At 37.3% G+C, this 10,238-nt stretch overlaps 3 protein-coding genes across 3 annotated transcripts; all 3 read left to right on the forward strand.

Moving 5' to 3' along the window:
• Positions 398-1,668, forward strand: LOC104710343 (zinc finger BED domain-containing protein RICESLEEPER 2-like). The gene is made up of 2 exons (XM_010426927.1): positions 398-1,129; positions 1,483-1,668. The coding sequence occupies exons 1-2, from the start codon at positions 398-400 to the stop codon at positions 1,666-1,668; spliced, it is 918 nt and encodes a 305-aa protein (XP_010425229.1).
• LOC104700383 (protein RADIALIS-like 4) lies at positions 4,293-4,837 on the forward strand. Its single transcript, XM_010415903.2, has one exon. It carries the CDS (start codon positions 4,402-4,404, stop codon positions 4,648-4,650), a length of 249 nt encoding a protein of 82 aa, XP_010414205.1. The 5' UTR covers positions 4,293-4,401; the 3' UTR covers positions 4,651-4,837.
• On the forward strand, positions 5,724-8,945 carry LOC104700393 (ATPase family AAA domain-containing protein 3-like). The gene is made up of 8 exons (XM_010415913.2): positions 5,724-6,191; positions 6,276-6,371; positions 6,491-6,601; positions 6,690-6,999; positions 7,231-7,321; positions 7,418-7,751; positions 7,867-8,015; positions 8,280-8,945. The coding sequence occupies exons 1-8, from the start codon at positions 5,916-5,918 to the stop codon at positions 8,797-8,799; spliced, it is 1,887 nt and encodes a 628-aa protein (XP_010414215.1). The 5' UTR covers positions 5,724-5,915; the 3' UTR covers positions 8,800-8,945.

Consider the following 10,238-nt stretch of genomic DNA (forward strand, 5'->3'; position numbering starts at 1 on the left):
CATTGAATACAATGATTTACTTTATAAGATTAGCAAGCCCATTACCTCAAAGGCGTCACGGAGATCAAAGTATTTGAACATTGCGAGTCTTAGTGACTTTGCAAGTCTCGACATCTTTTTTTTTTGTTGTTAAATGTTTCATCCGATTATTGGTCAAAATAGCAAACCAGCTGCAGCAGACATTTACAAGTTCTATGAGAATGAGACAAAGAATTTAAAGAGAGAATAAGCTCACTTTCCAGGGAGGATTAGCTTCACTTCTGATTTGTGGACTGCAATCACTCATGAGGGCTACATGTGTCTAACAACACATTATGTTGACAGGAACTGGAAATTAAACAGCAAGATTATTGCTTTCTATGCTTTTCCGCCTCCATATTCAGTTATGAACATAGCAATGGAGATTCTAGATAAGTGGAAGGATTGGGGAATTGAGAAAAAAGTGTTTTCCATCACGTTAGACAATGCTACTAACAATGACACAACACAAGAGATTCTGAAATCTCAGCTTATGTTGCGGAATGATTTGTTGTGTGGAGGAGACTATTTTCATGTGCGATGCGCAGCACATATTCTCAACATCATTGTTCAGATTGGCCTGAAAGATATAGATGATACATTGGAAAAGATCAGAGAGAGTATCAAATATGTTCAAGCTTCTGAAAAACGTGAGATTTTGTTTGCAAGATGTGTTGAAGTTGTTGGTCTACAATTGAAAGCAGGCTTGATTATGGATGTGAGAACTAGATGGAACTCAACATACAAGATGCTTAATAGGGCTCTAAAGTATCGAGCTGCCTTTGGTAATCTCAAAGTCATTGATGGGAGAAACTACATGTTTCACCCTACAGAAGCTGAATGGCACCGATTGAAGCAGATTTGTGAGTTTTTGGAGCCTTTTGATGAAATCACTAATCTGATATCAGGTTCAACATATCCAACTTCAAACTTGTATTTCATGCAAGTTTGGAAGATCAACAATTGGTTGATATCGAATTCACATAATCAAGATGAAGTCATCAGAAGTATGATTGTCCCAATGAGAGAAAGGTTTGATAAGTATTGGGAAGAGGTTAGTGATGTATTTGCAATGACTACAGTGTTTGATCCAAGGTTGAAGCTAACACTTGTAAAATATTGATTTGAAAAGAACGACAAGGCTTCTGCTGAGATAAAGATTAAACATTTGCGTGGTAAGCTTACTACTCTTATTGAATCTTATGAGAATAAGTCAATCTTTACATCATCTTCTTCAGAGACACGTGAAACTAATTAGAAAACTGAAGAGAATGAAGGAAAAAAAAGGGAGTTTTGGCAACTTTGATGTAAGTTCTCAGTCTCTTATGCTATTGGTTTCTAAGTTTTGTTTTGAGAAATGTGTATAGATGTCTAGAATTTTTCTGGTGTAGTTACAGTTTTTTTATATATATACATTTGCAGATTTTTTTTAAATGTTTTGGGTCATGTTTTATACATTTGCAGGATTTTATAAACTTCCGCAAACAAACTGTTGTTACTAGTGGAAAGTCTTCTTTGGAAATGTATCTAGATGATCCGCCGATAGACATGATAGAGTATGAGAGTTTGGATATTTTAAAATATTGGAAAGATAACTCTCAACGGTATAGAGAACTGGCGTCAATGGCTTGCGACCTCCTTACTCCTTAGTATACCAATCACAACAGTAGCATCTGAATCTTTTTTTAGTATTGGAACTCGAGTTTTGAACAAGTACAGAAGTCGTCTTCTCCCAAAAAATGTTCAAACACTAATAAGTTGCCGCAATTGGTTAAAAGGTTTTGAAGCATATGAAAATGGTAGGCAAACAATTTTCACAATTTGGTATTGATTGTGTAACTTTTAAATGATATATATTTACCTTGACCTTCTATTACTTTGCCATATGTAGAGGAGGATGAAGAATTTGATGAAGATGAGATATTACCTTCTTTCCAATCAATTGTTGATGATGAAGCTTGATTTGGTTGATGAGACATCTTGACCTTGAGATTTATGTTTTCAGCTTTTCATTTCAGTTTAATACTTTCAGTTTAATACTTTGGTTTAATACTTTCAGTTTACTATTTATTTGATTTAAATTTCAGTTTAAACATCTTCATTTGTTGTTTATGGTTCTACTTGTTTTGCTATGTTGATGTTAATCCGTAGAGGGAGTCTCAATGTTAATCCCTAAATTTTGTCAAGACTAGTATATGACTTGGATCTGCGCCGTTTGTCCGCAAAACAAAGCAGAGCGGGCATGGGCATTGATACGTCGCCCGATGCCCATGACAGACTTGTCCGCGACGGATCACTGAAAAGACAGGACCGTCACGGTCAGCCCGTTTGGGCGCGGGTATGCCCGTTTGACATCTCTAATCAAAATCATACAAAAGATTACAAGAAATATTTATAAAAAAAAAATACAGTCCATGATTGTTCTCCTAATGTAGTTATTTGTACTTAGTTTTTCTCATAATAAGTAATAACCAACACGATTGAAAAAATGGCTACAAATAAAACACAACATGAAAGTAGAGCACCTACCACGCAAAGTTAGAGAGGTAAACACATTTCTTGTATACAAATTTTATGTACGAAGAAAGTTCCATAACTTCTCACCCTCTCGGTAGTCGAAGAATCTGAGGATCGAAAAAAAAAATTAAACAAATAAGCACAAGAAGCGTAAGAAAGGCGCAGAAGATCTCTCGAAGATAAGATCCCAAGATTTGGAGAATTAGTCCGATATATTCTCTAACCATGTTCAAAGGTGAAGATTATAAAGAAGACAAGAACACCTGAATATTCTTTATACAAATGTGCTGCTGCTAGCTAGTTCCCATCTCTAGGTCAGTAATCTCGATGCAAGAACAAAATCCCAAGAGATCAACGAGATTTTTACACAAGGTTTAGAAGAGAAGAGGCTGCACAAAAGGAAAGAAACAAATGGTTAGGTTAGTGAGTAAATCATCTTAATTTTTTTCTAAAAAAATAATAATAAATGGAACTATCATTGTCCAAGAATGTTATTCCGTGGCACCCACGAATGAAGATGTTTGTGAGGGCTAAAACCTCTGATTATGCCAAAGTACATCTTCTTTAATTAGTACTGTGTGTCGTATGAGATTTTGTCTTTTTGTCTAATAACTGGAATCATGTTCTGACGTACAGCTACTAGCTAAAGGCACCAGACATAAATAGCGTTTAATATTCACAAAATCATGGTCCTTTTTTTGTTTTCCTAGAGATGCTCAATATAAACCAGTAAATGTATGATTACCTGAAGTTGCTCAATGATCTCGAGACCAATATTGGCATGATTCTCTTTTTGTCACACTCCGGTGATGGAAGAGAGATGAATAAAGACTTAGAGCCACAATCAGATCGAAAAGACATCTATCAGTGCAAATATGAACTTAGTTAATATTTTTATTTTTCCTCCATCACACAAGATGAAAAATTGCAAGAAATATAAAACACAAGCTTAACAATTCACCTAAACCTACTAGAGCTATATATAGAGCATCGGACAAATAGGACGACGTAGCTAGATGTTAAACTACGTACTCACTCATATATAAACACCCATATGATCCCTTTTTTGTTTTGGTTAAGGTCTCATTTCAATATGGTTAAGCTCGTTCGTAAAACCATTTTATGTACTAGCTCACATTTTTGCTGATATTTACATTTCATAAAAAGAAAGAAAAAAGAATATTACCTGAAGTTGCTCAAAGATCTTGGGACCAAGAATGGCAAGATTCGCTTCTTGTGTCACAGTCCATCGTAGAAAAGACATAAAATTAAACTGCTAATCAAACAATGCAAATAGGAATCCTATAGATATTAAATCAAAATCACACAAGAGAAAATGTTCAAAAAATATTATTAAACAAAATGCTTATACATGCTTTATGAATAGTATCGGATACGATAGGGGATTAAGTCGACACTAATGATGATAAGATCCAAAAATGCTGAAAGGGGTAAGGGAGGGTCCAATAGTTATTGGTAAACTTTTAGGACACTAGCAAGAAAAAGGAAGCCTCCTAATTTCCTTATAGCAATAGTCAAGAGAATCTCATTCCACTAAACTATTAAACCTTTATTATGTCCTTTTAAGGGACTAGACTCTAATCATGATGATCATCATATCAAAACTTTTTTCCCTTCACTAAAATTTTATGTGGTTGCTAAAAGAATGGTCATTCTAAAAATCTCTCATTTCGAAGTATATATTCTTCCAACTGGCTTATAACCCCACACATTGCTTTTCCCCTCCTACATATAAGGAGCTCCACACTCTCTCAAAACTTAACCAATTCAAATCATCTCTACTCATCATCAATACAACAACCAACCTTATTCTCAATTCCTCATTTTTGATCCACATTTTCACTAATGGCTTCCAATTCAATCAGCACTTCCCGAAGCTCTAACTCTTCATGGACACCTAAACAGGACAAGCAATTCGAAATGGCGTTGGCTACATATGACCAAGACACTCCTGACCGCTGGCAAAACGTTGCAAGAGCAGTTGGTGGAAAATCAGCTGAGGAGGTAAAGCGACATTACGAATTGCTAATCAGGGATGTGAATGACATTGAGTCTGGACGCTATCCACAACCTAGGTACCGTAACACTAATTGAAGCCATTAATATCATGACTTAAATTAAGAAGAGGACATTTGAGAGAATCTCTGAAGAACTAATTAAGAATTCGATGTATTGCTTTTATTGGCTTTGTTTAATTTCTGTTTGGTTTTCAATACTATGTAATAATCTCTCTCAGTTCCATCCTTTTATATATTTTAGTCAATTTGAGTTCATATAGTAACAGTCTCGGATCATACGCTCAGTTTAATGTATTGAGCATACTAACCAGCCAACACGCCATATTTGGCACCTCAGCTTTCAGCTTAATTCTGAAATCTCTTGGGCATTATCTGATCGAACAATTATAAAAAATGATTGATGGTTAATGGAAGAGGAGAAGATCAGGATTGTTTCAAAATATGAAAACGAACCAATTGTATTCGTTAACAATTAATCTTTCGGGTTCAGAAACTACATGCACCGAGTGAAGAAGATTTTGAGCGGGAACTTTTTTACATTGAACATTTCAAAATTTCGATTTTCACAAGCAAATAAATTGTTATACTACAAAATTTGTTTCATTTTCACTATATATTATATATTATTCACATGTCTTTTTCATTTAAAAATAATATTTAAAAATAGTGCGTACTAACGATGCTTTCGAAATTCGTAAGACTGTGTTTATGTATAATTTTTGTAACATCTATTTTATTAATTTCTATAATAACCAGTTTACACATAGATATTATAAAGAATTATCGCAATATAAAGGAGTAACAACAACATAAACAATAATCTTCATTTTAATTTTAATTTTTTAAAACTGTTACAGAAATAATGATTATAAATTTATAATAGAAAGAAACAAAGATAAATCAAGTTATTCCTGTAAATTAAAAATACAAACCATAACGTATACTGATCCAGGGATACTGATATACATATACTTACTCAAAATTCAAAATTTTAATTTAAAGTTTAAACCTTGTGCCACCGAAAAGATCTTATATGAAAAATGGGCCTTAAACAAGGGGGCAAGGGGCCAAAGATGGGCTCAGATTTAAAAGTTAGCCCAGAGCGTGATTCGAGTCTGTGGACAGCTCAAAAACAAATCATAAAGACTCATCATATAACCTAGCCACCGTGGGGTTTATGGTCTTGGCTGCCGGAGAAACTTTTCCGACGACTGTCCACAACCATTTCCATAAGAACCTTTGGGAGCACCATTTCTCATTTCGAAATGTTTGAATTTTAAAAAGACTCTTCTTCGTTTCTTAATTGGGGTTTAGGAAGCTGCTTCTAGTCGTGTACTCCAAATGGCTGCTTCTAGACTATGTTCCGCGGCGGCGATAGCTGCTGCGTTCACTTCCATGTCGATGTCACAGAACCGCGCCTACGCTGACTCGCGATTTCGCTTTCCTTTCTTCTCTTCTTCACCTCCGGCAGAAGAATCTCCAACTGATCACAAGTCTTCATCGACGAATTCTAAATCGGACTCCGATGAGCCTAAAGGATCTGGTTTCGATCCTGAGTCTTTGGAAAGAGGTGCTAAAGCTCTTCGCGAAATCAACAGCTCTCCTCATTCCAAACAGGTGATGATTGAATCTCTAGATACCTCGTCGTTCTTTGTTGTGTGTTGAGACGTTGCTTACATGATGTTCTTTTGTGTTCACCAGGTGTTTGATCTAATGCGAAAGCAGGAGAAGACTCGATTAGCTGAATTAGCGGCTGAGAAAGAACATAATGAAGCTATTCAAGCTCACAAGGACATTGTGAGTAAACCTTCTCCTTGTGAATTCATTCAACTGTCTTTTTGATGTCTTTGTTATTTCATTGGAAGCTGGGAAGTGATAAATATGATTGTTTTTTATGGGGGATTTGAATGGGGCAGGAAAGACAGCGGAAGCTAGCTGAGGAGCAGAGGAATCTAGTGCAGCAACAGGCACAAGCGAAAGCGCAAATGCTTCGATATGAGGATGAGTTGGCAAGGAAGCGACAGCAGGTACTTTTTTTAGAAAGAAACTGTGAACCTATGTTGTGTGTCTGTCCTTTACTGAGAAGTATTGTGACTTGGAATGGAAATTTTGCAGACAGATCATGAAGTTCAGAGAAGGCATAATGGTGAATTGGTTAAGATGCAAGAAGAGTCTTCTATACGGAAGGAGAAAACAAGAATTGCCACGGAAGAGCAGATTCAAGCACAGCAGCGCCAGACTGAGAAAGAGAGAGCTGAACTTGAGCGAGAGACAATTCGCGTCAAAGCCATGGCTGAGGCTGAAGGCCGAGCTCATGAAGCTAAACTTACTGAAGAGCAGAATAGGAGAATGCTTTTGGATAAGATCAATGGTGAAAGGGAAAAATGGCTTGCAGCGATCAACACAACCTTCAGTCACATTGAAGGTATGGACCTTATAAGCATTGTTCCATCCTGTTATTCTTTCTTTGTTTCTCTCAGTTTCTATAATCCCCTTTATATCTGTGCTTCTCTCTAGATTGTTCTGAAACTAAGTAACCTTCCAAGGAATATTTTAGAAGACATCCACCTGCAGATGTTTAATTTTCGCTTTCAGAAGTTATTGCTATTGAAAAATGTGGCTTCATATTCATTTGCTTCTATATTGAACTTGTCAGGGGGAGTCAGGACCTTATTAACTGATCGAAATAAACTGATAATGACTGTTGGAGGCGTTACAGCATTAGCTGCTGGGGTTTACACAACTCGGTATGCATCTCCTAGTTTTGCAATATTTATATCTCATTTTAGAAACCTATGTAGCTGTGAATTTAAAGAAGCTTAACTGTTTTCTTATGATAACAGAGAGGGTGCTAGGGTTACCTGGGGTTATATTAACAGGATTCTTGGGCAGCCATCACTTATCAGAGAGTCTTCCATGGGTAGATTTCCATGGGCAAGCTCAGTGTCTCAGTTTAAGAACAAAATTAGTACAGCTGCAGGGGCAGCAGCATCTGCAGAAGGAGAAAAGCCCCTTGAAAATGTAATTCTCCATCATTCCTTGAAGAAGAGAATTGAGCGTCTTGCTAGAGCCACAGCAAATACCAAGTCCCATCAAGCCCCATTCCGCAACATGATGTTTTATGGGCCTCCAGGTACCGGTAAAACTATGGTGGCGAGGGAGATTGCTCGGAAGTCGGTGAGTTAATATTCTTTGTGCAACTGCGAACTTGAGCCACATTTTATGAATTTAGTACAGATTGACCAAATTCATCCCTTGCTTTTACACCTGTTTTGATTATATTGTGCTGCAGGATCTCGATTATGCTATGATGACAGGAGGAGATGTTGCTCCTCTTGGTGCACAGGCTGTAACAAAAATCCATCAGATATTTGATTGGGCCAAGAAATCAAACAAAGGCTTACTGCTTTTCATCGATGAGGCCGATGCTTTCCTATGCGAGTAAGATGCTTTCACCTCTTTTCTATAGCCTTTTGGTATTCTAGTGCTTCTCATCTACTAGAATTCTATAATATATATGATATAGTTTTGACTTTGAACCAATATATCTCTTACTCGGATTGCAAACTTTTTACCAACACAAGGCAGAATGTAGTATAGCCTGAGAAAAATCAGTGGACTGTCCACCGATTACTAAAGCTCATTTTGTTACTTCGTACAGTGTCTCCAGGGTTTCTTTTCTTAATAGTTCATCTTCTATTGCAGACGTAACAGTACGTACATGAGCGAGGCCCAGCGCAGCGCTCTGAACGCGTTACTATTTCGAACCGGTGATCAGTCACGGGACATAGTTCTTGTCCTGGCTACAAACAGACCCGGTGATCTTGATAGTGCAGTCACAGACAGGATTGACGAAGTTATCGAGTTTCCTCTCCCTGGTGAAGAAGAGCGCTTCAAGCTCCTCAAGCTCTATCTCAACAAGTACCTAGCTGGTGAAGACAAAGAGTCAAACCTTAAATGGAGCAGCTTTTTCAAGAAGAAGTCACAGAAGATCACCGTTGAAGGAGACCTAACCGACCAAGTGATCAGAGAAGCTGCAAAAAAGATGGAAGGTTTCTCTGGTCGTGAGATTGCTAAGCTTGTTGCTGGAGTTCAAGCTGCGGTGTACGGACGAAAGGACTGCGTCTTGGATTCCCAACTATTTGAAGAAATTGTGGATTATAAAATTGAAGAACATCACCAGAGAATCAGACTTGCGACTGAAGGCGGCCAATCGTTTCCATAGTTTTGAATTGATTCTATATAAAAATGAAATAGTGAACACTGTTTGAGTGACTGGTTCTATTTCGGTTAGCTAGAATTGTAGTGCAGTTTTAAATTTCGGCTTACCAGCCCGGTTATGCAAACCGCTTTAGAAACAAGGGTTTCTGAGCTCTCTCTCTTTCTAATTGTTGTATTACTTTTTCGAAAGTATGGTCTACGAGGGGAACAAGACCAGCCGTTTAATAGGACACGTACCCACAACAAAACCGCATCCTTTGTAGTTTGTAGCCACGTAACCTCGTCAAAACACGTGGAGAACAGTAACCGCTTCTCGGAAAGACCACTGGTTTTGGACTCGAGCGTCTCTTCTCTTTATAAACTAACTAGTATAAACTTCCAAGGACATTGGAACTAGAATCAAAACATTTAAACAAGGGAAAAAAAAAGGATTAGTTTGATCCGTCCGTAATCACTCGTTAAAAGAGATGATGGAGAGAAGAAGTACGACATTGGTGTCGCTGGTTGTTGTGGTGGTGTTGACGTGACAGAGGGTGTTTTGGAAAAAGGAATGAGAAGACGCCGCAGGAGAAGTCTGGTTCATGGGCTGGTTGGATCTCCGACAAAACCACGACGTGAGTAAATTGGTTACACCCACTTTTGGCCTAAATCAGTCGCTTACGTACCACCCATCACGTTGATTCTATTTTGGTCTACAGTACTTTCTCATTTTAATCCATAGTTCATAAGTAAGTAGTAGTGTCTTCTTGGTTTTTGTTTTCTTTTCTAGAATCTTTAGATTCGTTGACTACATTCAGTCCCGGCCACAAGGGCTTAAAGTGAAACCAAAGATTCGGGCCCAAAAATTTAAAAGTCTCTTTCATTTAAAAATCTATTAAAAGTATAAAGTTTTTTTTTATTTACATGTAAAAGATATTTTTTATTTGTAGGATATGTAAAAGGTCTTAAAATATCAAGTGGTGGACTTTTATAGAAAATCTATAATTTTTGTAATAGGTGAAAAAGACATATTTTTTTTAAATTTTGCGTAGAGCCCTCATTGGGCCGGCACTGACTACATTGGATATATAGGCACTGACTTTATTATAGGTGACATTGATACTCTTTTTGTAGTGGATTTGGTAGCAAGAATGAGGAAGTAGGAATTTCCAAAAGAAGAAAGATGGATGCAGGTAAAGCAGCCAGAGTCGCGGAAAATTAAGTTTATGATAAAACACAATGCAGGTTGTGCCAACTGCCAAGGATTTTGCCGAGAAGAAGGCACAATATGCAAAAGATTTCGTTTCTCTCAAGGCTGGTACGGTAATGTAAAGGACATCGCCTACGAGAATTAGAAAGCGGGATATGCAATAATGCACGCAATGCAAAGGATATCTATGAGAAGGCGAGAAGTGCCAAGGACGTGGCTTATGAGAAGGCGGGACACGTGAAGGATTTAACATA

The sequence above is a fragment of the Camelina sativa genome, chromosome 1, assembly GCF_000633955.1.
Source record: "Camelina sativa cultivar DH55 chromosome 1, Cs, whole genome shotgun sequence".
NCBI lineage: Eukaryota > Viridiplantae > Streptophyta > Magnoliopsida > Brassicales > Brassicaceae > Camelina > Camelina sativa.

What these genes read in the sequence shown, in the direction of transcription:
- LOC104700393 (XM_010415913.2), top strand. Translation starts at nt 5,916, where the DNA reads ATGGCTGCTTCTAGACTATGTTCCGCGGCGGCGATAGCTGCTGCGTTC. An exon ending in TTCAAGCTCACAAGGACATT is followed by an intron (nt 6,372 to 6,490) that starts GTGAGTAAACCT and finishes TGAATGGGGCAG; the next exon opens with GAAAGACAGCGGAAGCTAGC. An exon ending in GGGAGATTGCTCGGAAGTCG is followed by an intron (nt 7,752 to 7,866) that starts GTGAGTTAATAT and finishes ATTGTGCTGCAG; the next exon opens with GATCTCGATTATGCTATGAT.
- LOC104700383 (XM_010415903.2), top strand. Translation starts at nt 4,402, where the DNA reads ATGGCTTCCAATTCAATCAGCACTTCCCGAAGCTCTAACTCTTCATGG.
- LOC104710343 (XM_010426927.1), top strand. Translation starts at nt 398, where the DNA reads ATGGAGATTCTAGATAAGTGGAAGGATTGGGGAATTGAGAAAAAAGTG. An exon ending in CAAGGTTGAAGCTAACACTT is followed by an intron (nt 1,130 to 1,482) that starts GTAAAATATTGA and finishes ATACATTTGCAG; the next exon opens with GATTTTATAAACTTCCGCAA.